Source organism: Poecilia mexicana, unplaced genomic scaffold (genome assembly GCF_051168715.1).
Source record: "Poecilia mexicana isolate PSO_F unplaced genomic scaffold, ASM5116871v1 scaffold_2, whole genome shotgun sequence".
NCBI lineage: Eukaryota > Metazoa > Chordata > Actinopteri > Cyprinodontiformes > Poeciliidae > Poecilia > Poecilia mexicana.
This window is the reverse complement of record NW_028263371.1, coordinates 8,672,694-8,700,504: the sequence shown is the minus strand read 5'-3', so window position 1 is coordinate 8,700,504 and position 27,811 is coordinate 8,672,694. Positions and strand designations below refer to the sequence as shown.

At 37.3% G+C, this 27,811-nt stretch overlaps 1 protein-coding gene across 1 annotated transcript; it reads left to right on the top strand.

Moving 5' to 3' along the window:
• The first annotated feature begins 853 nt into the window (after positions 1 to 853).
• On the top strand, positions 854 to 26,953 carry LOC106912035 (complement C3-like). Its single transcript, XM_088010156.1, has 42 exons — positions 854 to 958; positions 2,553 to 2,748; positions 2,833 to 2,995; positions 4,208 to 4,299; positions 4,528 to 4,616; positions 5,173 to 5,255; positions 5,358 to 5,445; positions 5,537 to 5,639; positions 5,718 to 5,838; positions 6,163 to 6,278; positions 6,542 to 6,688; positions 7,816 to 7,915; positions 8,045 to 8,136; positions 8,215 to 8,406; positions 8,502 to 8,657; positions 8,755 to 8,884; positions 9,194 to 9,262; positions 10,577 to 10,694; positions 10,826 to 10,914; positions 10,992 to 11,131; positions 11,486 to 11,698; positions 14,893 to 14,956; positions 15,046 to 15,135; positions 15,291 to 15,497; positions 15,617 to 15,692; positions 15,804 to 15,963; positions 16,765 to 16,860; positions 17,089 to 17,239; positions 20,969 to 21,054; positions 22,553 to 22,630; positions 22,736 to 22,891; positions 22,980 to 23,042; positions 23,798 to 23,879; positions 23,982 to 24,030; positions 24,112 to 24,202; positions 24,321 to 24,410; positions 24,486 to 24,588; positions 24,851 to 24,931; positions 25,703 to 25,795; positions 25,894 to 25,977; positions 26,402 to 26,546; positions 26,703 to 26,953. Exons 1-42 carry the CDS (start codon positions 882 to 884, stop codon positions 26,842 to 26,844), a joined length of 4,761 nt encoding a protein of 1,586 aa, XP_087866282.1. The 5' UTR covers positions 854 to 881; the 3' UTR covers positions 26,845 to 26,953.
• The last annotated feature ends 858 nt before the right edge of the window (positions 26,954 to 27,811 follow it).

The following is a 27,811-nucleotide window of genomic DNA, read 5'->3' as shown; positions in this document are numbered from 1 at the left end:
ACGACCTTTTATTGACAACCTGTAAAATTAAGATTGCTTCCCCTTTTTTTCTGTTACTTAGACCTAAATTTGCATCTAATATTCATCAAAAAATTTTTTGTAAGCCAATTTTTTCAGTCTTTAAACTACAATAACCTGCAACTTAATGTGAAGAAGTTGTTCAGACTTTAAGAATTTTGGTTTTCCAGTTCCTCTGAGTTTTTGGTTCATTCTTCACATTTGCACAACAACTGGAGCATTTCTTAAAACTATTACTACAAAACCCAAAATCTAGCTAAGCTGTAAAAGTGATTCAGAACTAATTCAGAATGAATGGCTCGTTCCTCTAAAGCAGGTCTTCATGTCAGCGAACGTGTCATCAAAATGAAAAGTTCTGACACAACCACAATAACATCAGGGAATGCTGAAACTGATCAGACACACAAACGTTTCCAAAAAAAAGATCAATAAATGCAAGACAATGACAGATTTTGGCAGCTAGTTAAACATTTATGCTCTCCATTTAAATATTTACTTAGCAATTACACTAAATATTAAATGTACTAACTAATTATTTAGCTCAAAGCTAAATATTTACCTGGTAAATAATATTTGTTTTGCTAGCTAATTATTTAGCTGAAAGCTAAATGTTTAGCTTCCTCGGATCTTCTCCAAAGACAGAAAAGGTTTGAGTGTTTGTCCATTTTATATTTCTAAAGTTTAAGTTATTGTTAGAAAATATGTCATGTTTACATCTGCTTATGTTTAGGTGTGCAAATGAGAGTAGAACAGATGGGACTTTGATAAGGGGAAATGTGGGAGGACCTTCAGGTTTGGGAGAGTTTGAAAGGCTCTGTAGAGCTTCGCTTCACACTGGCAGCAGATAGGGACCAATCTGGAGGATGAGAAGGACTCTTCTGCTGCAGCTGGCCTCTCTGGCCTTTGCCTCCTGGGCTCCTCTGGCTGATGGAGCTAATTTGTAAGTAGACCCAAGTGTTGGCAGCACAATACAAATTTATAGAAATTAAAGCCTAAAGATGAAATATATCTGTTTCTTTGAATATAAACCATTTATGAAACCAAATTAGAATATTTTGTATGGCTTTGTATACTTCTTGTATGATTATCTCACATGTATTACTAATAGTTCGCAAATTTTACTATATGGTTTTGTTTTTTTTGGCCCTCTTAAACCTTTTTGCTGTACTTGCTGCCAAAATGTTGTCCTGCATTTCGTTCTGTGTTTGCATAGCCTTGGATCTTTATCAATGGTTGGTTTACTGAGTACATAGTCCAAACAACAGATCGTCGCCCTCTACTAAAAAAGTCATCTTAAAAATGTGAACAACCTAAACGTTTAATCAAAGGATCAATCGCAGGTCTCAACTTTACAGCCATCAGATGCCAACAGTTCCAGAGTTTGAATATACAATGTAATTTAAAAGTATTCATAAAATAAAAAATCAACCCCTGGTTCCAGTTTTTGCTTCATAAAGAGAGTCTGGCCTCTCGGCTATTGAGATATGAGATATGATTCCTGGAGGCTTGGACACTTGAGGTTTTATATTTTACCCCATTGCTGACGTTTTCCTGCGCCAGTTTGACATTATGAAACTTATGGAAAATTGTCTCCCCTTTAAACAACCGCCCTCCACTACAAAGAGAGATATGTAGAGCCAAACAAGGCAGTTGTTAATGCTAATTCAATATTCGGAAGTATGGCCAACATAGTGAACGGCTTCGTTCACTTCATTTGCTGCCATTCTAAAACAGCGCGGAAAATCGACGTTGTCGTTCACTACTTCTCCTTCTGTTGGCTGATTGGTCTGGCAGAAAAGCTGTTAGAGGGAATCGAGTGAGCAGGAGAAAACCCAGATTGTACTGTAAGCAAGATTTGAATTGAGCAGAGTAGCACAGAAAGGCAACTTTTTCACATTCTGTTGTGTAACAACCGCAGTTTATTGGAATGTTATGTGACTAACTCTGGAATGCAAAATTGTGAAGTGAAAGAAAAGGACAGGTGACTTTTTTTTTTAGTAAAAAATCTGAGAAGTGTTGCATGGGTATGTATTTGGCATAGGTATCTACCAAGACATCCACCTAAGGAGAACATTAATCAAAAAGGCAGCCAAGATGCCTATGGTAATTATATAAGATCTAAGATCAGATCCACTGCACAAATGGAAAAATCTCTTCACAATCTAGTTTTAGTAGTGTGTAGACTATAAATGAAGTAGTGATGGATGATTACCAAGAAGAAACCTATTATTTTAATAGAGCAATAAAAAGTCGTTTTTGCAGTTTGTCCCAAACTGAAAGATATAATGAGGGTGGAGTGTTACCATCAGTCATTTAAAAATAGCCTTTTCCCTAAATGGCCATTGGCCAACAAAAGAATTCAGTTCTGAATGATCAAATGCATGTTTTTCTCTCTTGTGATCGTCACCATATAGTACTATCCTCATTTAAATGTATGTAACCTAATCACTCTAAACCATAAATTAGCAGCATTTTGTTGGAATCTGTAGTTCTTTTCTTTCAAAATACCCATGCACCATATCATTTACCTGTAGCAAAGTGATGTCTGCCCCCAACCTGCTGCGAGTGGGAACAGCAGAAAACGTCTTTGTGGAATGTCAGGACTGCACTGGAGGGGACATGGTGGTCAGCATCAACGTGATGAACCATCCCACCAAAAACAAGAAGCTGACTGGGACAACCGTGACCCTCAACAGAGTGAATAACTTCCAGGGGTTTGGAAAAGTAACTGTAAGTAAAACACTCTTGCAATAACAGGACTGCTAATATGCCTGAAGTGTTTCTTATCAGTCTGCCTTCTTACTCTGGTTTCAGATACCGACAGCAGAATTCAGCAAGGATCCCACTATGAAGCAATATGTTTATCTTCAAGCCAATTTTCCAGACAAAACCCTGGAAAAAGTTGTCCTGGTGTCCTTACAGTCTGGGTACATCTTCATACAGACGGACAAGACGCTCTATACTCCCAACAGCAGGGGTAAGAAGACGCTCTTTCAATGATGTTGGACAAAACGGAAAGCATATTTAGATGTCTTACTCGCATAAAATAATCTACGTGAGAGGTATGGAAATACATTTTATCTCTTGAGAAATAAAGTACAGCTGCAGAAATCATATGATCTAGGAAAGAATCATTTTAGGAAAAGTGTAAATGTATAGCTTTTATCTAAATGTATAGATGCAAGCAGTCCTGTGTATATATATTTACCATAGACATTGATGTAATCTGTGCAACTTAATTTGTTTTACTTGCCGTACCTGACTACTTGATTGGCTCAGACATCTCACTCTGCTGCCAAGAATTAAAGTATAAAATAATTATTTAATGTTTGACCTGTAACAATGAACACACAGGGGAATTTATTCACAAATACTAGCCTACAAAAAATGAGGAGAGAAGGGAAGTATAGAAAGTTAAAAGGAACAAAATTAAATTATTAAATGAGTCATGAAATGAATAAATATATAAATAATTTCTTTAATAGACAATTAATTTCTTAAAGATGCTATTTGTAACTTTAATTTATAAAAATCTCTTTTTCACATACATACTAAAAGTGCTTACACTACCTGTATGTACATGATGATCTGAGCTCCCAAAACCAGTTGAAGCAGTTCAAAGTTCAAAGTTCAAAGTTAACTCAGGAACTCGGCTGCATGCAGTCCTTCCTCTGATTGGTCATTTTCTATCTCTACTCTTTGTTTGTCTTTTCTTGGCTCAACCAATAGGATGAATGCTGCTTTAAGCTTCAATGGTGTGATGGAGTTTTCCAGTGTTCACTTCTTGTTAATAAATTAGACTTATTCATGATTCTCATGAAGTCATTTAATTGACTAAAGCAGAGGTGCTGAAGTCCAGTCCTCGGGAGCTGCCATCCTGCTTCTCTCTTATCCAACAGACCTGAATGGCTAAATTTACTCATCAGCTGGTCATTCAGTTCTGCTACGTTCTGCTGGCTGGCACTTCATTTCCCAACCAGCCAGTTTTTAAATCACAGCAGAAATAAAGAGTTAGAAAAACAAACTAAACAAACATGAGAGTTGTTTACTAAACACCCAGACTAGCAAACAGCTTTTTTAAATAGAAAACTTACAAAAAAGGTGAAATCATAAATAAATGTGCTATTTGGAAAAGACGATATATTTAAAATCTATGAGAAACTGTTACGTCTTCCTGTCTCTCTGCCAGTTTCTTTCAGGTTGTTTGCCTTGACTTCACAAATGGAGCCTGTGGACAGAAATGATCAGAACCAAGATGTTGCTGTGCTCATCGAGATTATGGTACTATGTTTTATTCTTTTTCAGATGACAACAAAGACGACAATTAATATCCAGGATCAATCCACGTTTATTTTTCTTCATCCTATTTAGCAAATTATTTTCATATTTAAGTTCAGGAAAAGGAGAATACTAAAATTAGCTAAAAGATAACTGGAGCAAATGAAGGGTGTTATCAAAATGTAAATGGACTAACTTTTAAAATCTGTCCATTGTATATATTTACCCTAGACTCCTGAGGAAATCATCATACCTCTTGATTTAGTCACTTTGAACTCTGGTATGTTCTCTGGAGATTACCAACTTAGTGAGATTGCCAGGTGAGTACATTTACAATAACTGTAAAACGTTTTTATCATATTAAACACATTTACTCAAACAAATGTATTTGCTATAAAAGACTGGGTCATGTTACAGTTTGGCTAAAAGTTTCTTAGCCTCCATAATGCACATTTTCTTTGAGTGTATCTAAATTCTGGGCTGTTTAGATTGATCAGTCATACAGGTTTTATTTCTTTAATAAAACCTATTAATATGCAAACTAAGCCACTTAACAAGGAACTAAAATTAGCAGATTAGCAAGAATGTAATTTTTTATTTTATTTGTATATTATTATTATTATTATTATTATTATTATTATTATTATTATTGACATTTTTGTGTTTTAATAAGCCCAGTTATTAAATTACACTGTACTATTTGGGCTGATTTATGTCTCTGTGAGACCAAAGTATAAGAATCAAATAATTTTCATAAGAATTGACTTCTGGACAGATTTCAGATTCACGGGATATTCAGAGCTTTTCTTGACAACATTTTTTTTTCCCCAGTTGATCAGAGATTTTTGCCTCTGTGTGTGTTTGTGTCTTTCTCAGCCCTGGACTGTGGAAGGTGGTGGCAAAGTTCCAAAGCAACCCACAGCAGAGATATTATGCTGAATTTGAGGTCAAAGAATATGGTAAACATTCAGTTATGTAGATTGTTTTCAAATCTATCCAACATTCGCTCTGTTGTTCACCTTGGTGATAATAATACATTAAAAGATGTTTTCATTTTGCAGTACTTCCCAGTTTTGAGGTTAAGTTGGTGCCTGTGGTCCCTTTCTTCTACGTCGACAGTGAACAACTTACCATCAACATCAACGCTGCGTATGCAATGACTTTTTATGATCCTCATGACTGAAATAAAATGATTCGTTTGTCACTTTTGTTCTTAATTTGTCTATTCCTTTGGTTGTAGGTATCTATTTGGAAAGAAGGTTTTTGGGACGGCTTATGTGATGTTTGGTATCATGGAAGGCAACGTGAAGAGAAGCATCCCACACTCTCTCACGCGAGTCCCAGTGAGCTCTTGAACTATGTTTTATGTTGTTAAAAATTAAAAAGTCAGGCTGATCTAACTTGGGGTTGTTGGATCATAGGTTGTGAATGGTGCAGGCCAGGTCACACTGCAAAGGAATCAGATCACTCAGACCTTCCCAGGAATTAATGATCTTGTAGGAAGATCCATCTTTGTGTCTGTCACTGTGCTGACAGAGAGCGGTGAGTGACTGTGCTGCATGTTCAGTGTTTTATTACATTTCAAATTAATATTATTTATCAGATGAACAAGCAGTGATATGAAAACAGAAGAGATAAAAAAACAACACTTATATTTGAAGAAATATACTTTTTCTACCTCAGTGAAGAATAATAAGGAAATTATTTACATTAAAAGGTGTTTTTCTTAACCTGATGAGGCAAAATAACTTAAACTCAGACTAAAGCAAACTTTTTGTTCCCGAAATAACACCTCTTTTTGATTTTATTGATATATTCTCCCTAATTAGATTACACAAGACTAATTTCTCAATTTGTTTTTTGCAGATAATGAAATGGTGGAAGCAGAGTTGAGAGGCATCCAGATTGTCACGTCGCCCTACAAAATCACTTTCACAAGAACCCCCAAATTTTTCAAACCAGGAATGTCCTTTGATGTTGCGGTACAGAACCAAATGTTTTCTTCTTTTACTGTCAAAATGTTATCAACTAATAACCCTAAACTTTAGAAAATTACTCGTGTACAATGACTTATCTTAAGTAAGAGGCATCTTTAACACTGCACCCTCATTTCGTACTATTTAAACTATAATATGTCCTTCATATCTAGTACCAATTGAAGGATGAATTAATCTAATGACGTGCGATTTTTCATGAAATGTGGCGTGAGGAGGTATTCAGAAACTGATGCATTTTCCTATGGTAGGTTGAAGTGGTAAATCCTGATGGCAGTCCAGCAGAAGGTATTCCAGTGGTGATCACTCCTGGAAATGTGAGGGGATACACAGCATCAAATGGGATGGCAAGGCTTACCATCAATACAGCAGCAACGGATGCTAGACTTCAAATCACTGTAAGCAACAGCCTAGTGAAAATGTACAAGTGAAGAAATTGCTGATTTTTTTTTTAAATGCTAGAACTTGTTGAAGATTCTAGGTAATATTTCTTAAAACTCTTTTGGCTCAATCTCCTTCGATCCCAGGTTCTCCCGGTGGGGCGCGTGTAGCCACACAAAAACGAGTGCAGATGTCACAAAATTGCAGTTTAATCCAGTAGAAGTCAACGCATAAAATTACAACAGAAACTGCAGAACAACAGAGACATACATTCATTTACCTGACATAAATGGAAAGCATAAGGAAGAAAGAAAGAAAGAAAGAAAGAAAGAAAGAAAGAAAGAAAGAAAGAAAGAAAGAAAGAAAGAAAGAAAGAAAGAAAGAAAGAAAGAAAGAAAGGGACAAAGAAAGAAAAGCAAAGACGTCTTTGGAGAATTGCAAGAGCAATTCTAATTTGTTACTTCTGTGTAGAAAGTTTTATAGTAAAAGGCGTATTCTTATCTTTAATTTATTCAAATAAGGCGTACCTTTGCTCATCCAACCAGGAGCTATCTCTGACCCTCTCTCTGAAGCCAGGAACTCCTGCTGTTTTACAGCTTTTCACAGATGAGTGTGAAAAGCTGGAACTTCTCCTTATTGTTTTTCCCACACAGACAAAAGGCAGTTCAAACGATCTTAGCAAACCATCTGCTTTAACTACAGGTAACATAAAGGTCGATAGGCCAGAATAAGTTACTGATTTTAAAACTATAATTAGGCTATTTCAATCAAGGCATGTTAAGTTTTAAAACTAGCATACTTGAAATTTATTTTCTTAACAAACTGCAGGCAGTTATAATGGGCTCCTCGCCCGACCACCACACACACAAAAATAATACAAATAAATAAGTAATGGGAAACCACAGTAATGGCGATGGTAACACTTCTGTGAGTAAAACAACATAACATTTCAGTTCAAAGCCAAACTAACAGCTACACACTAAAACTACCGATCAGTATGACGCAATGTAAGACAATTCAATTTATTGTGGACTGCAAAAGGTTTAGCTAACCAAGAGAAACAACAAAACTGGAATGTAAATTTTATAAAATGATAATGCCCTGATTCTTAATCTTGAAAAACATGTGTTCCTTTGGACTACAGGCGAAAACAGACAAACCTGAACTTACGCCCGCAAGACAAGCAACAGCTGAGATGGATGCTTTACCTTATGCCACCAACAGCAGGACTTACATCCACATAGGTAAGTCATACTCCAGGACCACAACAGTGCACACAGTCAGGAAAGAACCGGTAAACTATGGAGAAGAACTGTGGATGTTATCAGCATGATGTGTTGGGTCTTAACACTCTTGGGAACTTTCCAATCCAGGCATGAACACAGCCGAGGTGAAAGTAGGAGACAACCTGAAAATCATCCTCAACCTCAACAAACCACCACAGCAAAAGGACATCACATACCTGGTGAGGGATGATTTACACCTCTCTTAGTTCGTCAGTATACATTGGATTTCTGTTCACGTGTTTTTCTGTCAACCCTAGATCTTAAGCAGAGGCCAGCTGCTGAAATCTGAGCGCTACAAAACAAGAGGCCAAGCTCTAATTTCCCTAATTCTTCCCATCACCAAAGAGATGTTGCCCTCATTCCGCATCATAGCCTACTACCACACAACCGATAATGAAGTGGTGTCGGACTCTGTTTGGGTGGATGTGAAAGACTCGTGCATGGGCTCAGTAAGACTCATTCCACCGACTCTGTGAGACAAACCTGGACTAATCCTTGGTATCTAAATCTTTTGAATTTTTTGTGCTATTTTCTCCCCATGTAGTTGACCTTGGAGTCAAAGAGGCCACTTCCGTCCTATGAGCCTCGCAGGATGTTCACTCTGAAAGTCACAGGAGATCCAGGGGCCACAGTGGGACTCGTCGCAGTTGACAAAGGCGTCTACGTCCTGAACAACAAGCACCGTCTCACCCAGAAAAAGGTACATCCTACTGTATCTAAAAATCTAGAAATTGACTGTGTATGTCTGGTTTTCTTTAACCATAAGTCTTTGGTTGGTTTATTTCTGCACCCTGCAGGTGTGGGACGAGGTAGAGCATCATGACATAGGCTGCACACCAGGTGGTGGGAGCAACAGTATGAACGTGTTCTTTGATGCTGGGCTGGTGTTTGAGTCAAGCACCGCTGCAGGAACTGCCTACAGACAAGGTGAGTTCACTTCACCTAGTAGTGAAGTTTGTGTTTTTATTCTCAGTCCAACTAAATGAGGTTCTGCATACAATTCAAATACCTTCATGGAGTTGGGTTTCATTTAATGATATGAATCCTTAATTGTTATTTTAAAAATCTAAACAGTGATAATCATAATTATTTTTAGATGAAAACAATGTGATGTCATGTTTTTGATTGATTTTCATATTGGCAGAAAACACAATAACTATTATTTTGATTAAAAAAAATGTCTTCTTTAAGGGTATTAAGTTATTTATCTAAAATATATTTTGTATTCAATTTCAGAGCTGAAATGCAAAACAACATCCAGACAGAAAAGAGACACCACTGCTGAGGAAGTCACAACTACCCTAAGTAAGAGGCAAAGATTTAACTTAAAAATAAATCTCTTTCAATATTGATACTTTTTTACTAATTCATCTACAGTTGATACCAGAAGTTTACATGAAAAGAAACAAACACACACACACACACACACACACACACACACACACACACACACACACACACACACACACACACACACACACACACACACCTTTTTTGTCCTCACTGTTTGAGGTTAAATCAGACCAAACATATCTAATTTTAAATAAGAGAATTACTTTTTATATACATGCTAGACGCACATAAATAATGTGAGAGAGTTTTATTTATTACTGTCTTCTAACCCAGAAGCTTACATACACCTCCTCGGTATATGGTAGCATTGCCTTCAAACTTTATGACCTGGGTCAAGCATGTTGGGTTTTCTTCCACAACCTTCTGACTATTGTTTCCTGGATGCTGTCCCATTTCTCCTGAAAGAGCTGCTGTCAGGTTTATAAGCCACCTTGCTCACACACGCCTTTTCAGATCTGCCCACCGTGTCTCCATACCATTGAGTTTAGGGCTGTGTGAAGACAATGCCAAAACATTGACTTTGATGTCCTTAAGTTGCTTTGTAACTACTTTGGCTGGATGTTTATGGTCATTGTCCATTTAAAAGACCCACTTGCGCAGAACTTTAATTTCCGTTTGGTAAGTAAAATCTGAAAAGAGTTCAGTCTCAATTATTGAATATAAATACTTATAAATAAATACTAATGCCATCACCATAATCTTTACCTCCTTCCCCAAAACTGTGTTAAATTCAAGATGAGACTCCAAAATGCTAATTTTACTTCCAGTGATAATAGGAGAATTATGTTGATGAAATTAAAATATTAACTGTGAAATGGAGCAATATCCAAATTTTTCTCCCAGATTTTTTCAAATCTTGGGAACAATTATTTCACTTATCCAAGTGATCAAACACCTATTGGTAAATATACGTATTGATTGTCAGGCCAATATGATAGATATGTAGGAAAGGACTATATAACATAGATAATGATCCATTAAAATATACTACCATTTATAGGATACAGGCATTGGCTAGTGTGTGTGTGTGTGTGTGTGTGTGTGTGTGTGTGTGTGTGTGTGTGTGTGTGTGTGTGTGTGTGTGTGTGTGTGCAATTTGGACATCTTGTTAACCAGAGAAACACAGTGAACAAGCAATCATCCAAGTGGATTTCACACACCATCTCCATCCAAAGTGACCCCACAATGAAAGCCTTGATGTGATTAATACTGCAGTGCTGGATATTTTTTGTAACTAAAGAAACACAAACCATGCTATGTACTTAGGTGAATCAGATGACAGCTACATGGACACCTATGAAATTGTTTCTCGATCCATGTTCCCTGAAAGTTGGCTATGGATCGACATCCAACTTCCTGTTTGCCCAGCAGGAAATCCTAATTGGTGAGTCATTTGATGAAGTTGAAAAAAATCTACAACAGTAAAAGAATAAAACACTGGACATTTAATTTGCTAAACTAATAATCCCTAATTATAGTTTTAACACTGCCTTTGTTTTTCTGTGTGTGTTTCAGTGAATCCACGTCGTTGGAGAGAAATATCCTACTACGTGATTCAATGACGACCTGGCAGTTCACCGGCATCAGTCTCTCAAGGACACTTGGTGAGGAGTCGCCTGTGTTTCCCTACCATCTCAATTTCAGCACCGCTTATTTCATGTCTCATTTCTTCACCCTATAGGTCTCTGTGTTGCTGAGCCATTGGAGGTTATTGTTCGCAAGGAATTTTTCATTGATCTCCAACTCCCTTATTCAGCCGTCCGAGGGGAGCAACTTGAAATTAAAGCGATCCTTCACAATTACAGCCCAGACCCTATTACCGTAAGTCCTAAAGGAGAGAGAGGAAAAAATAAGTGAAACTGTCAAAGATTAAGAAAAAATAAGAATGGTAGTACTAAAATGGCATTTTTCACATTTATCTCTGTTTACCTGACTTTTGAACATCTGACTTGGACCAGAACTCAAGATCAAAAATATCATCAGCAGTTAAGATTATTCCCCCAAAATAAAATTTAAAATATTCCTGGAAATTGAGGAAAAAATGTAACAGTTTGAACAACATTATTCTCTACTATTCAATAAATAACAATTTTATGTAAATATTTGAAACACCTTTTTAGATTTCCATACACTTGTGATGCCAGTATCTTTCTCTGTCTTTGTAATATTTTTAAGGTTCGTGTGGAACTGATTGAGGAAGAGAACGTGTGCAGCGTAGCCTCCAAGCGTGGGAAGTACCGGCAGGAGGTCAGAGTTGGAGCCCAAACTACACGATCTGTACCATTCATCATTATTCCAATGAAGGAAGGAGAGCGTAGCATCGAGGTCAAGGCAGCTGTCAAGGACTCATCCCTAAATCACGGAGTTGTGAAGATGCTGCGCGTTGTGGTAAGACAAAGGGTTTTTTTGTTTTGTGCAACAATGGGTCTGGTTTTCTGTGATGGACTGAGCAGTCAAAGGAAAGCCAGGCAAAGGTTTAAATTCAAAAAGAATTGTTTTTTATTTAACCCAAAACAGAGCCTTGGGTAAATAATGAAAAAAAAATTACAAAGTTGGGCCCATAAAAGAGGTCAAAGTAACAGACTTCAACTCAGACGAACTGAAACAAGCAGACGGTAAGACAGAGACTTTGATTATAACTCCCCATCACCTACATCCTAAAAGCAGCCAGACAATTGCCTCTTACTGCCCAGCAACCAAATTAAAAGCTATGCATGCATTAACCCATTCTATAGGATCTTGGTTTCAAAAATGACTCATTTACTTCATTGTCCATTTGCACCTTGCATATTGGACTCTCTTTCTATTTATGTATTTTAGCTTATATTTATTTTATGTATGCTCTAATTACATAAAATAATTTATGTAATTAAATAATTTTAATTACATAAATAATTTAATTATTCATGTAATTAAATTATAAATAATTATTACATAATTATTTATGTAATTATTAAAGTCCCAGGGCGATAAAGTGATAATTCACTTTATCGCCCTGGCAATAAAGTTAATTGAGTTAAACTGAATAGCAAAGTGCTACACTCTACATTAAGTTATTCACCCATTCCTACACACATTCACACACTGATGGTGGCAAGCTACTGGATTGTAGCCACAGCTGCTAAGGGGCAGACTGACAAAGGACACAATGATGGAGGAGGAAGGAGCAGGGATCAACCCACCGATTGTGGAACAAACTCCTGCCACCGTCATGTCGAGGAAAAAAATTACTTTAGCAAGAGCCTGGATGAGAAGAAATAAGAAATGTATTCAAACCTTGCAAGGTGAGAACAGAAATACAGAGTCAACGCGTCTGTCAAGTCTGCTCTGATCAACAGTGGATCTGGCTTCCTTTCATAGGTTCTGGTCAGAGAAGAGAGACTTGATTGGACAATAGGTGTGAATCCCTGATTGTTATGTATCAGGGATTCTGTGGAGTCCAACACAGATGGTCTTTCCATTTGTCTATTGTCAAGGAAAGGGGGTTGTTCTGTCATGTTGAGATTAATTTGTCGAACCCACATGCGCAGAACACACTCTGGAGACGGGTAAAGGTTAAGGTGGTTTATTAAATACAGTGCCAACAGGTATGTACAAGGAGGTCCGGAACTGGTGCTCGTCTGCGTGGTTCTGGGTCTCTGGGTGGAGATAAGACAGGTAAGAGGGGTTCAGAGATTGTGGGATTTGCAGTCCAGCCAGAGACCTACTTGCTGGTGAGCTCGTCTGTGCACGGAGAGGTGGACCGCTAGGATCCGGAGCTGCAGGCTGGAACGAGGGCGTGAGTTTCTCTAGAGGGCGGACAGGTGAGTGGAGGGAGATATCAGACAAGGTGCCGGAAGGGATCCGCTTGACCGGGGATCTGTCACCGACAGAACTGAGAGCTGGTCTCAGGGACGTGGCCACCAACGGGTAAACTCCGCGGGGTCTCGAGGATCTTTGGTAATCTGCCCAGGTTCATAGAAGTTTGAAGTAACTCAGGGCTTCACAGAACGACAACCTAGGAAAGGCAGCACAAAGGAGGTTACTCGGAGAACAGGTGGTCGGAGGTGAGCTACAATGATATTACCATCACAGGCTAACACTCTGGCACTGGAGTGTCGGTGGCTCCGTCCTGATAAACCCCTCCAAACAATGGTAAGTGGCAGCAGGTGTGCAGCTCCAGGTCCACGCCCTCCAGAAGGTCCCAGGATGCCCCCTGGTGGAGAAACTAGAGACCCCCCAATCAGCCTTCCCTAGATCCTAACACTTTCATGCTAAAGAGGGCAGATAAGTCCTAGGTTGGGGAAGTAACTCTTAGATCAGGGGTCGGTAACCTTTTTAACTCAGAGAGCCATGAAAGCAAAATATTTGAAAATTTATTTCAGTGAGAGCCATATAATATAGTTTAAGACTGAATTCAACTAAATGTGAGTATAATAAGCCTCTGAATGTATTCATTTAGATAATGTTGTTATAATACTCACCAGTAATGCGACTTCTGGTGCTGCATGGATTTGTTGATGGCTTTGTAGTCTGGTTGGTACTTAGTGAGGTTAAGCTTCATGCAGGCGTTGAGGCTTTCATCCGTTAAACGTGATTGTAGGTTGGACACTATTGCTAAAGATCCAGCAAAACTAGTGGAATTACAGTCACCTTGCCGAGTCCATATGCGCAGTTGCTGCTGGCTAGCTTGCACCCTGCTTTGTAGCTCTTGGCATGCTTTCTTCCTGCTGTCTCCTGCAGGGTATTTTGATGCAATGGTAGCATGGCTTGTGTCGAAGTGCCGCTTTACATTCGACCATTTCAGCGATGCAATTTTGTCATTGCAAATTAGGCACATCGCAGAACCTGCTCTCCCCACAAAGGCGAATTCTTCAGTCCATTTGTCCTGAAATGTATGATACTCATCATCGCATCATCTTTTTTTCTTTTCGCCATCTTCTTTGTCGAAGGGTTAGCTTTGACCAGCTAATGACCAGGCAGACTGATTGAAAAGGGGGAGTTTAGCTGTTTACCCAGCAACAGCCAACGTGAGTTATTATCATCCAAGTAAAATAATGGACAATTGCTCCTGCAGCCAATTGCAGCCCTTAACAGGGCATGAGCAGTGGAAAATTGATGGATGGATTAAAACAAGTGATAATATTTCATGTTTTATCTGAAAAGCCGAAATCTGCAAGCCAGATGCAATCATCAAAAAAGCCACACCTGGCTCGCGAGCCATAGGTTCCCGACCCCTGACTTAGATAGTCTCCAGGATCAAGGATCTCTCCTGCTGTTATATGGCACTGTAGAAGTCTATAGGAGAGCAGCTTGACCAAGCTCATGATAAGATCATGCAGACACATGATCTCATCTTCAGACACAATCTAAAGCACAAAAGGAGTGAGGAGCACATTATAAAATTTTCCATTACAGTCATCACCATTGTCACGTAGTAGTAACTTATGTGTATTAAAAAACGGGCTGGCCTATTTGGATTTACTTAGATGTCATACATTTAGAGTTTTAGATTTTTTTTTAATTGTATGTCTTTGCTTTGACCTACCAGATTCATTGAATATGTTTATTGTTAATGTTTGTTCAAACTTTCTTTTTTTCAGCCTGGCGGTGTACTGACCAAAGTAGTTCAGAGTGTAACTTTAAATCCAGCTGTAAAAGGTCAAGGTATGTTTTTACATCATCAAGGCAAGATTTCAGTGATATACGGTTTTAGTTTTTTCCTAACTAATTCAATTGTTCTTTTCTACTTTCAGGTGGAGCACAAGTGGAAATCCTGAACAGTAATATTTCCAGGAAAGATTTGGTACCAAACTCACCAACCAGCACATATGTTTCTGTGACTGGTGAGAGATGCTGTAACACCCACAAGAATAATGTAAACAAAGCTGCTTGACAATCAACTATGAATTGATCTGGATTTCTTCCACCTTTCTGGAAGTTGGAATATTTAAATTTTTCATCTATACGTACATTTACTGATTTTATTTTGTGTGTGCAGGCAGAGAACAGGTTTCTGGACTTGTGGAGAATCCCATCAGTGGTAGATCCATGGGTACTCTGATCTACCAGCCCGGAGGTGAGGGTGAGGGGAACATGATCCACATGACTCTGCCAGTCATTGCAGCCATATATTTGGACAAAACCAATCAGTGGGAGGCTGTTGGTTTGAACAAACGTAATGAGGCTCTTCAGCACATAAGAACTGGTAAAGTCATTTAGTTGTAAAGAGAAATGGATTTCCTTTGAAATAATTAATTTTCTTATTGTTGACTAAGTGATTGCAAGGTCATTTGTGAATAAAATAACAATTTATTATCTGTTTAGGATACAACCATGAGCTAAGGTTTCGTAAAGGAGATGGCTCATTTTCTGTTTTTGCTAGTCATGGAAGTAGCACCTGGTAAGGCATTCAAGGTTCAATTATATTTTTTGGAGACAATACCTCACTTCTCAGTATTTGTTCTATATGCAGTTTGATGAACTAAACTATTAATGTTTTCTTCCCCACAAGGCTGACAGCATATGTGACCAAGGTGTTTTCTTTAGCTTACAACTTGACAACAGTGCAAAATGAACACATCTGTGGTGCTGTGAAGTATCTGATCCTCAACGCTCAGCAACCTGATGGCATGTTTAGAGAAGTTGGAAAAGTATACCATGGAGAGATGCAGGTTAGTGCACCACTACAGAGACTATATCCTGGAAGGACAGTTTATTTCTACTAACATGGTGGCAAATATTTAAGGAAATTGCATCTGTGAGTGGAACAACATAGTGAAAAATGTGAGTTGGGTCCATCAAAGCATTCCCAAATCTTCTTTTTTTAATGGCAAAGAAAGGAGTGGAGAAGATGGATTAGCTTGTTGTCAGTTAGGATCTTAGTTTCACAGAATATTCTAGGATCATTTTGGTGCCATTAATACCGGAGTGACCAGCGTAACCAAACTGACTCATGTAACAAAGGCTGATTTCTGTTTCTGCGCTCACAGCAGTGTGTGACCAAACTGTTGACCAGCCTGAGTCAAAAGTTGCATGATGAAGGCCTTTGTTAGTTACATGATCAAATTGCTACATTTTTTTTATGTCGTCTTCTTCTAAAAATCATACAACTCAATAAATGACAAGGAACAAGAGTCAACAGCAGAAGAAGCTGCTTAGCACTAGCAGAGATGATATTTCATGTTTTAATGGGCTCAGCATTGGCTCTGCTGTACAACATGCAGCATCTAAAGTGAAATAAACAGTATGTATTTTTACAGTATTTACATTTGTTGTCAAGAAGCATAGTTACAAAAAATCTACCAACATAAATGCCTTTACCTCTTGTGCCATGTTTATTTCCACTATTAAAATATTATCTGCTATGAAACTGAGAATTCATTAATGAAACAAAACCCAGTGTTTCATTTATCGAACCATCATGATGAATATTTTTACCTGGCATGTTGGTGTTTGTGTTTGTGCTCATTCAGGGTGATGTGCTTGGCACAGACTCAGATGCCTCCATGACGGCCTTCTGCCTGATTGCCCTGCAGGAATCACGCACAATATGTGGAGCAACTGTAGATGTGAGTGCCTCGACTCCTTCACACTGTTTTCTAATTCCATGTTTTCAACTTCTTCATTTAGTTCAAAACTGTTTGTACTAAAGGTTTGTCAAAACAATGAACGTGAGAAAACAACTCTGTGACAGTGAACAGAAGGGAATATTAAAGGTTTACGTCTTCACAATGATGTATCTCGATGGCTTCCCAACAAACCATTTCATTCCCATGTTCTCCTTTTCATTTCCCTAGAGTCTTCCATCCAGTATAGAAAAAGCCGTCACCTACCTTGAGAGACGTCTTCCCAACCTCGCCAACCCTTATGCCGTCGCCATTACGTCATACGCTCTGGCCAATGAAAACAAACTTAACCGGGAAATCCTCTACAAGTTTGCTTCTCCTGGTATTTGCACTACACAAAAAAATCTAAATAAGTTACACACACATATGTATGTATGTATGTATGTATGTATGTATGTATGAATGTATGAATGAATGAATGAATGAATGAATGAATTATGCATGCATGCATGCTGTGTCTTAGGGCCTGGGCCCATAGGTAGAAGTGCTGTTTTGAGGGTTAGGTTTAGGACTAAGGTATGAATTGAGCTTAAGTTATGATAGGCTTAGGATAAATTAATGAAAAATTAATGGAAGTCAAGGTGACAACTTTGTGAAGATAGGAAGACATACTTATGTGTGTGTTTGGGTCAGGGCTGGCCCAAGGCATAAGAAAACTAAGCGGGTGCTTTTTGTTTGTTTGTTTGTTTTTTTAACAATAATATATTTGATCATGTAGAAATCATTTATACAAGCAAAAGGAAAAAAAATAAATTGCTCCTGATTCTCGTTGGCCCTTTATATTTCTGAAGGTTTTTTTGCTTGTTAACATTTGATGACAATAATTAAAAGTTTGCGATGTTTTACATCGTCTAGCAAAATGTTTTTATATCAGACTGCATGGCTAAATCATTAATATACCAATGAGCTGCTCTAAGCTGTAGTTGGTGATATGTTGTTCGCTGCAGAGCATGATCATTTATGTGGCTAAAGCAAATATTTTTAAATCAAGTCATAATGTAAGAGCCAAAAATGTCAGTTTGTAACATTGTTTATTATTGTGTATGCTGTTTGCATATTTAGATATTTTGTTAATAAGATTCCATTTCATTGTTTTTTGTAGAAAAGCGCCACCTAATGGGCGTAATTGAAATTATGTGAATAATTGTGTCACTTTAGTTTATGAAAGGAAGTTGAATGTGGCGCATTCAACTGAGCTCTACACAGTTTTTTGACCGTTACTTTACTTTTCATGAGGAATACTGTGCAAGATTAAAGAATCATCTATTATCAACTTTACTTTTCTTTTACTCAAAGAAAAGTAAAGTTCATCAGACTTTGTATGGATGTTGTAAGTACTTCTTTAATTCACTGAAAGATGAAAAAAGGCATATCGTGGGACAGAAACGCGTCAACTGAAAGCTAAGCTAATGAAGGTAAGCGAAAGAAAACGGAAGTTTGTGTGGTGGAATGGTGTTCCACCCTCCCCCGCTCTGTGCGCTGGTGCACCTAGTACGGTTGATTGGTGGGTGGGGCAGATACCTATATAGTTGGGCAGGCTGCTGCAAGGTGCGTGCGTCTTTGTTTCTCCCACTGTTGCTACGGTCGGCGGCTACATGTCGGCTTGTGGGTTTGGTCGACTCGTCTGCGATCGTAAGTGTCAGTTTTGCTATCCGTGGCTGAGATCATGGTTGGTTTTTGGGTGCTACACTTATGCGTTTCTGCAGCGTTGCTCTGATGGCGTTGCTGGCTGCAGCTGGGGGTTGCTGTGGCGTGCGGCTTCAATCTGGTCCTCACCTGCTGACCCGCTTCCTCCCGGGTTAGGCTGTGTTTCCACCTCTGGGTAAGCTACCTGTTTAACGTTTGATTTCTTTTATCTGGATCCACGGTTAATGGGCTTTCTGTTTCAGGCACCTAATTGTGTTTGGAGCTGCAGCGCTTTGGATGCTCTTCTGTCTTGTCTTGTCTTCCCGTTGTTTGTTTGGGCCGCTCTCAACTAAACCTGTTGCGGATTGGGCAGGCTGTGTGGCGGGGCATTACTCCTCTGGCCCCATCAAGGGCATTTGGAAGCGGATGACGATTTGTTCCCTTGTTTTGTTTTGTGATTGAAGTTACTAATTTGTTTTGATTTGCTAATTTCTTTTGCATTGCAGGTTTTATTTTATTTCTTTTGGAATACTTGAACTTGTCTGTCCTGTTTCCTTTTGTTCCAGGGACCGAGTAGTGGGCCTGAAGCCTTGTTTTTTTTTTTTTTTTTAAAGTTTTAAAGAAATTGTTAAATAAAATATTGTGTACTGCTAAGTCTGTGTTGGGGTGCATCTTGTCACTTTCAAAAAAGATCTCCACCTGCTGGTCACATTTGTTAAACAATATAGTGGCTTACACTGAACCAAATCATTACACATAAGTTACATCAGTGTTTTTCAACCACTGTTCCGCAGCACACTAGTGTGCCGTGGAAATTATTCAATTTCACCTATGGTACCGTATTTTCCGGACTGTAAGTTGCTACTTTTTTTCCTAAACTTTGAACCATGCGGATTGTAGCCCGGTGCGGCTTCTTTCTTCAACCACCAGGGGGCTCTCTAGCAGGAAGTGAATCATCAAAGTCAAAATTGTAAATCAAAGAACGCGTTAATTTTCATTTAGAACAACCACATGATGCTAGCATCAGGCACGACGGAGAAATGTTTTCAAACTCATATGATGCAGCTTTTAAGTTGAGGGCTGTCGAGCTGCCACTACAGGAGGGAAATGAAGCCGCTGCACTTAAGCTCGGTGTGAACGAAACCATGGTTAGTAGTGGCTAGCGGTGTAATCATGTAATTTTCTTACCAGTAGATGGCAGTAGGTAAAGAGCATTTTACAATTAGTGAATTAGTGATGCATGAATGTAACGGGTAGCGGTGAGAGCATCGTATCTAGAAAGACTGTGACGACAGTGAAGCTCAGCAGTAGTTGGAAAGAACATGGGTCCATTTCCCACAACTTATCTGTGTGAAGTGAGCTTCTCAAGCCTGGATACTATAAAAACTGAAACCAGAGAGAGACTGAGAGCTGTTGAGGAAGAGCTTTGTCTTTCTTCAATTTCTGCCAGGAAATCAGCTGTTTTTATCCAAATATGCACAGGTTTCACACTAGATGGGTAAAATATACAGATATTGACATTTTGTACATGCAAATCTTCATATTGTAACAGTGAAATCTTTCCCAAATATTATTGCTTCTGTCAGAATAAGAATTTTCTGTATTCTGGCTATAAGAATGCTTGTGGATTAGTTTGTGAAACACTTAAGTTTTCTACAACTTCTTTAAATTTAAGACCACATTGTCGTGGCCCTGTTCAGGTGTATTTTTGAAGTCGACATGTTGCGTGCAATTTGAAATAAGAAATGTAAAATGTGATAAAAATACATTTTTGTGTTTGATTCCTATTCAAGACACTTTGATAAGAATGATTATATATGTTATATAGGCGACTACAGAGTATCTTTGTTTACATTTTTGGTTGGTGGTGTGCCTCGAGATTTTTTCAATTAAAACGGTGTACCTTGGCTCTAAAAAGGTTGAAAAACACTGAGTTACATAAATTATAAGGTATAAAGTAACTTCTACAAGAGAACTGATAAAATTATTTATAGGCACATAATGAACTCAGTACTGGTACACATTCTCAGGTAAGAAAGACTCGCCTGGAATAATTATTTTTACAGGGATTACACCTAAGAGAAATTAATTTAATCAAAGTATGTCATGAATGTGTGTGTGTGTATACAGTACATACTAGTTTTTTTTTGTTGCTTTTACTACCACTGGATGATACATGCATACAGGATGTACTGTAAACAGCTGTCAGAGATGCAATGAGCTTATAGGGGTGCAAATGATCTAATTGTCTGTTGATTGCAGAAATCCACATTATATTAGCAGAAATAGAGGGTCCAAATTTCCCTTTGGGCCCCATGGAGGCTTGGGTCGGCCCTGGTTTGGGTGGTTAGGTCTGTCTGGGTAGTAGAATGGTAATTTATGTCAGAAATATTTCAAAACCTTTCAAAATGTTTCTGTTTTTCAGAGTTAAACCACTGGCCTATATCTGGAAAACAGAAATTCACACAAGAGGCGACAGGTTATGCTCTCTTGGCTCTGGTCAGAGCTCAGGTGAGAGATTGTTCCATAAATATAGAGCTATGGTGATTTTTTTTTATCATTACATTGAAATACAAAAATTTGAACATCAACTGGAGCAGCCCTGTTTTATAACATGAAAACAGTTGTTTTAATGTTTGTTTGTTTTTTTTAAATTAATAAATAGCTTTTTATGTGGGATTTTGCAGGCAATATCTTTTCACTGGTGGATAGCAGTGAGAGCCATTTCAGTTTGGATATTTAATGGAAAATTAGGAGAAATAATGCTTAAACTAGAGTATATTCCAAATAAACTTCTGAAATTTAAAATAACCTAAAATTGGTAACATTTTAATCACGTTGAGGGAGCCTTGTACCAAGATGTTGTGCTTAAGCTTATAACATCTGTGCATTGATCCCAAATATTTTCATTGAAATGAGACATCACATGCATTTCAGGGAAGAGCTGCATCTATGTGTTTATTAATGAAAATCAGAGCAAATAATCAATCATTTGGCATTTGTGCTACTGGCTTTTGAAAAAAAAAAAACTAGTTGGGTACAAAATAATTTTCAGAATTATTTAAAATAATTTAATCACTTTAAAAACATTAAGAACACAAAACATTTTATGGTTTTTGTTATGAATACCATTACTAATGTCAGTCCTCAATATACATAGCCGCTATTAATACATTTTCTGAGATTTTTATTTCTTTAGGTGGGACTTTTATGTCTTAAAATCTGTTTTTTCATTTGGTTTGCTTTGCTATATTTACAGTACATAAATAAATTTAAGGAAATTAAAACACTAAATTCCGAGAGGTTAGAGTCCTTGTCAAACGGCATTTTGACTAAAGTCCAAAGGGTTGGAGTCCCAGTTGACGGCGTCCCAACTAAAGTTCTACAGCTTTTTATTTCTCTTTCTCACTGTTTACGTTTTAATTATGTTTTTTAAATCTCTCTCACATGCTGTTTTTATTTTAATTATGCAAAGCACTTTGAAATGCCTTGTTGCTGAAATGTGCTATGCAAATAAAAATTGATTGATTGATTAAAAACCAAACATAGGAAATAAATTGCAATTGCAATGTTTTCAGAAAGTGTATTTTAATTGGGAGTCAACAGAACAAAAAATTTCCATTGGACACAGATTGCTGTACTTAGTTTAAAATGCATCTGAAAAAAATCAATGAGAAAATTAAAGAAAAATGAAAATTCCCTTTAAAAAATAAAATAAATTAATTAGCCAGAAGCATAATGTCTGGATCCAGGAAGGTTAACTAAAATAACATTTAAAAATGAAAATATTTTTCTGCATTACTTTTTCATCCTGTGTGATTGTGGGTGAAGGGAGAACTTATGAAGATTATATTACCAGGACTAGGGGAACATTATTCTTGCATGAATTTAGCACAGACTGCTTTGTGAGTTCAGTATGGAAAAATCAAATAAGTGGGGAGAAAAGGCATTAAAATTACGCAGCATATATAGAGAAAGAACTGCTAGTTTCTTTTTTCTTTCATTATAGCACTTTGAAGAAGCACGGCCTATCGTTAGATGGTTTAGCCAACAACAAAAAGTGGGTGGAGGCTATGGATCAACACAGGTAACTTCTAAACTTCTAGACTTTTTCTTAGGGAAATATCACTTTCCCTAGTTGAACTAGATTTTTTCTTAATTCTTCTCATTTGTAATTTTTCTGTCTTCCCAGGCCACTATTATCGTGTACCAGGCCGTGGCAGAGTACTGGACCAGAGCTAAAGAACCAGAATACGATCTGAATGTTGACATCTTGTTGCCGGGCAGATCAAGGCCTGACATGTTCAACTTTAACAGAGAAAATCACTTTGTCACAAGAACATCTAAAGTGAGATCACAACCTTCCTTCACATTTACAACATTTGAACTTTTTTATGATTTGCTTTTTCCTAAATTACAAGTTAAAATCTTGACAGGTTTCTTACATCAACCAGGATGTGAAAGTTACTGCTTCAGGAATTGGAGAAGCAACAGTGAAAGTAAGTAACTTTGTGTTATACTCCAGGCAAGTACTAAGATATTTTTTTAGCAGTGTATGAGCTGTGAACCATTAACACTAAGCAAAAGCTTTCAGACACAAAGTATAAAAATAAAACGATATACCTTTCAGCCTAATTCTATTCTCTCTGCATATTCCATCATATAAAATGTAATCAAATGAGACCGTCTCTTTTCAAGTATCAAAGATATTTTGAAATACAACTACTTCTGGTTTGAAGAATTTTGATTACTTTTTACAGAATAATTCTGAACTTTAAAATTTTATTTGAATTGCACCTTTCAAAAGTTTTTCAGAATATCTCTGTTTCATTTCAGGTACTTTTGATATGGAAAATCTGAACTTATATGCATATATGCTATACACTTTTCTTATTCTAATAAATAATATGGAAAAAGACCAATCTCTGTTCTTTAGAAACAGGGAACAACAGTTGTAGTGTTGTTCTGGTGTTGTTCCAACAGGGTCACACTGATCCTCTGTGCGCATTTACAAAGGAGTTTGAGCATTGTGCTAAAACCGTGTGATGGTTAATTGATATCTGAAGAGACATAAGCCAGCCTAAATTAATCACCTGCAGTCTGTTTACTTTTTGCCATGTTCAAATTATTGTTTAGATTCCAAATCTCATTGCAAATCAATTGAATTTTGGAAAATGGTTGCATTTTTGTCATTGGTTATTTTGCATGTGAGGCACATTTAGACAGATCAATAATTTTACTCTCTCAATGTCAGATGGTGTCATTGTATTACACCATTCCTAAAGAAAAGGAAAGTGACTGCCAGAAGTTCAATCTCTCTGTGCAACTAATCCCAGGTAATTTTTAGACATTTTTCTGTTTTGTAACATCTCGCCATTTTATCTCTTCTTGTGATTTGCCCAAAAAGTTTATGCATATTTTATTCATAATTTCTTCAGAAATATCGGATGAGGATAGGAAGACATATAAACTTATGATAGATGTTTTGTGAGTATTGTTCACACTTGAACTTTTGTTAAAAATAATTACCTGAAATGACGTAAGTTGCCCTGTGCATTCCACATACAGGTATAAGGACAGGGATCGAGACGCAACCCTGTCAATCTTGGACATCGGCCTTCTGACTGGCTTCACTGTTGACACGCAGAATCTGGACTTGGTGACAGATTGAGATACATGAACATAGAAGAGTTTTAACATTCAGTGTTGGACATTTTTGATATTCTGTTTTAAAGTTTATTAGATGATTGAGGCCACATGTTTGTTTGTTTCTGCAGTTGTCTACAGGACGCGCCCGCACCATTGCAACGTACGATATGAACACAGTTCTGTCTGAAAAAGGCTCACTCATCATCTATCTGGACAAGGTAATAATTCACCTTTCTGTTGAGTTTTCTCCTCATTTGTTAGTTGCTCCATCATAAATGTAAATCTCTTACCAGGTTTCACACACACGGCCAGAGGAGATCAGCTTTAGGATCCATCAGACATTAAAAGTTGGCGTCTTACAACCAGCAGCCGTGTCTGTCTATGAGTACTACGACCGTAAGTTTTAGCGGGATGGGCTTTAAGACTTTTGTGTGAAACGGTTTTCATTCCATTTCACATATGTATTAATGACTAATAGACTTTTATTAGACACTTCTTCATGTCTAATAGACCATAACAAATAGAGAGCAGTTGTTTAAAAGATTTTTAGAAATCAAAAAATATAGAATATAATGGATCGAATAAAGTGCCTTGTATTTTTATTTTAGATTTTTTAATAGGGATTGAGATATTAAAATAATTTTGTTTCCCATTTTAGAAGCACCATGTGTGAAACTTTACCATCCAGAGAGACAGAATGGAAAGCTCTGTAAAAGTTATGAATGCATCTGTGTAGAAGGTAAGAAAAAAACTGAGTCCAATTGTCTTAATTTAAATTACAAATTAAACATTTGTTTTTCTGCATTCCAATTTGTCCAAATTAATTAACTTATGTAATAATATACAAATGAGACTTAAGACTGCAATGAAATTCAGTGAGACTGAACATAATCTGCAAGATGACCAGTATATGCACACAAAGTCCCTTTCTAGAGACTCGTCTAATGAATTAGACTATTATTCAAATGTTGATGTTTTTCAGTAACTCAATTCATTAAGTGAAACCCATTATATAGATTAATGACACAGACTGACACAATTTAACAAAGAATGTTAAGTACTTTGTTTTTGTCTGTTATAATAATTTTTTGTCTTGCAGCTAATGGAAACAGGACATTTAGGATTAGAATATTACATCAGACCAACAAAAACATTTTACGAACACAGAATTGTGGGCTGAATGAAAAAAAAAATGCTGTCTCTGTTCTACATCTAGCAACAATCTCCAATGGATCAATGATTAAGTTTGCAAGACATTTTGTTTTTATTTCAAGTAAAAGAGCCATGCTAAAATCATATAAGACCTTGTAACGGAAAGCGCTATGGTCTGATGACACCAAAAATTTACTTTTGACAAAAATTTATTAATTATTAGTTTAAGATTTAACACATGTATGTACCTTTCTAAATGTTTTCTTTTCTTCAAGCAGATTTATTTTTTAGTTGCATTTCAATAAAACCTGCCATTTTAACAAGTGTTTGTACACTTGCATCTCTTATAATGTTTCAGAGAGATGCAACATGCAGAAGCGCTACAGACACAACACTGAGGAGCGCATAGCTAAGATTTGCGAGAACACAGAGACCAGCAAAACAGATTTTGGTAAGAAACAGCAAGTGGGCCAGAAGTAACCAAAATTCCTACCCAACGAAAATACAGCAAGTTTGATTATTCATAACAACCACATTGTCTGCACACAGCATACAAAGCTACAGTGGAAGAGACTGATTTTGAGTCGTCTGCAGACTTTTACATAATGCGCATTGTCGAGGTTATTAAAGAAGGTGGGTACCTATATTTTCATAACTTTAAATCATTCCTAGATGGAAGTGGTGACAGTCGCATGAAATATTTATAGACACCGTCTCTGATTATGTCTTTTGTTAAACCTGCTTTTGTGTTGTAAGGAGATGTAGCTTGTTTGTGTAAAAACCTACTAATTTAAATGTTACTGTAGTGCAGTGTCATCTGTTATTGTGATTGTTTTTCATTCTTTTGTATCTTGTTCTACTAACATTTAGAATTTGAGCTTATTTGAGTGTTTTTGCTTGGATACAGAGATTTAAAAGGCTTAAAGGGTAGTAGGTTAGCTATCGAGTCACTTACAGTGAAAAAGCAGCACATTTCACTTACAGTAATGCCATATTGTCTAAAAATGTGCTTCTTTTTCTTTCTCCTTTTTTGTTTTTATCTGCTTTTGAACCACAGGACCAATTGATGCAGATGCTGTTGGTAAACTGCGCACGTTTTTCAGTCGTCGGTACTGCAGAGAAGCATTAAATGTGGAAAAAGGCAAAACCTACCTGATCATGGGATCATCCAGTGACATTTCTGGAAATAACCAGACGCAAATGTGGGTTTCTGAACATTAGGGGATAGTCCTTTATAAACATCCTCTAATTTGCAGCCGCTCATAAGTCATTGCCAGTTTATTCATATTTGTACCAGCAATCCACAGAGAGCTGGGCAACTCACCATTCCACGTATTTCTGTTCTTGTCCCTGTTTAGATTTCAGTATGAGCTCGGGGAGAGGACCTGGATCGAGTACTGGCCTTCAGAAGCAGAGTGCCGTCTTAATGACTACCAACCTACCTGCATGGGTTTCGAGGAGATGGCCGATCAGTACGCCATTTTTGGATGTCAGCAGTAACTGAACTCAAGGAAATAACTGTCCAATTTTAAATAGGCTTAATTTTGCAGTTTTTTTTTTACATCTGCTGATTGTATTATTAAAAATTTCTTGGGTGTCTCATCTTTAATTATTGTCTGGAATTGAAACTGTTTTCCCCATCTTTCTCTGTTTCAGCTCTCATTATATACAAAAAATTCTATACTCCCTTAAACACCTTCTTTAAATATTTGTGGGTCTTTTTCAAAGTGAGGTGATGTGAAGCTGTTAGTAGGAATAGTTGTCTAAAGTATGAAAGAACATGTCATGTCACTGGGTGCTCCGGAAATTAAACAGATCCTATAGTGATTCAGACACACAGTCTGTTTTAGCTTTAGTTTTAGCTATTTAAATCCACTCAGAATAAACATGTCACAATTCACTTTGCTACAGTGCTTTGTTAGGGTCTTGGCGTATTTACTCTGATTGAGTCTGCCAGCTGTATCGCTCTACCAAAATAGCTGTGACTCGCTAGTCCACTGGATTTTACAACCTGCTGAGTCACAAAATCAAATGTTGAGAAAACGGGTACAGCTCACACATAAATACCCCTTTTACTACTGGAAAGGGAGTTTTTACAGATAACTTCACATTCAAATTAACCATTTAATATAAACAGCCCAGCGTTTCCCAACCCTGAACCAGATGATTTATGTTCAGCAAAACTTTGTTAATCAGCCATCAGTTGAAATTCGGCGTGCTGAAGCAGGGCCACTGTGGCTCCGAGATGAGGCTTGGGAAACATTGGTTTAACACAAAGAACCTTCTTGAGTATTACAGAGCAAAAGTATTATTCAACAATTGCAAAACGACAATTTTGTCAAGTTGTTTTATTATTTTACCACCTCAATAATTCGGGTACATAATAGATACACATTTGGACAAGTATTTCATAACAATTCCTAGAAATAAAAAAATGAAAACATCAAATAAGAGATGTAGGTGAACT

Excerpts from the sequence above, each read along its gene's own strand:
- LOC106912035 (XM_088010156.1), top strand. The coding sequence starts at position 882 with ATGAGAAGGACTCTTCTGCTGCAGCTGGCCTCTCTGGCCTTTGCCTCC. Across the intron at positions 8,407-8,501 it reads AAGACTCGTGCATGGGCTCA|TTGACCTTGGAGTCAAAGAG; the intron begins GTAAGACTCATT and ends CTCCCCATGTAG. Across the intron at positions 25,796-25,893 it reads GACCAGCAAAACAGATTTTG|CATACAAAGCTACAGTGGAA; the intron begins GTAAGAAACAGC and ends GTCTGCACACAG.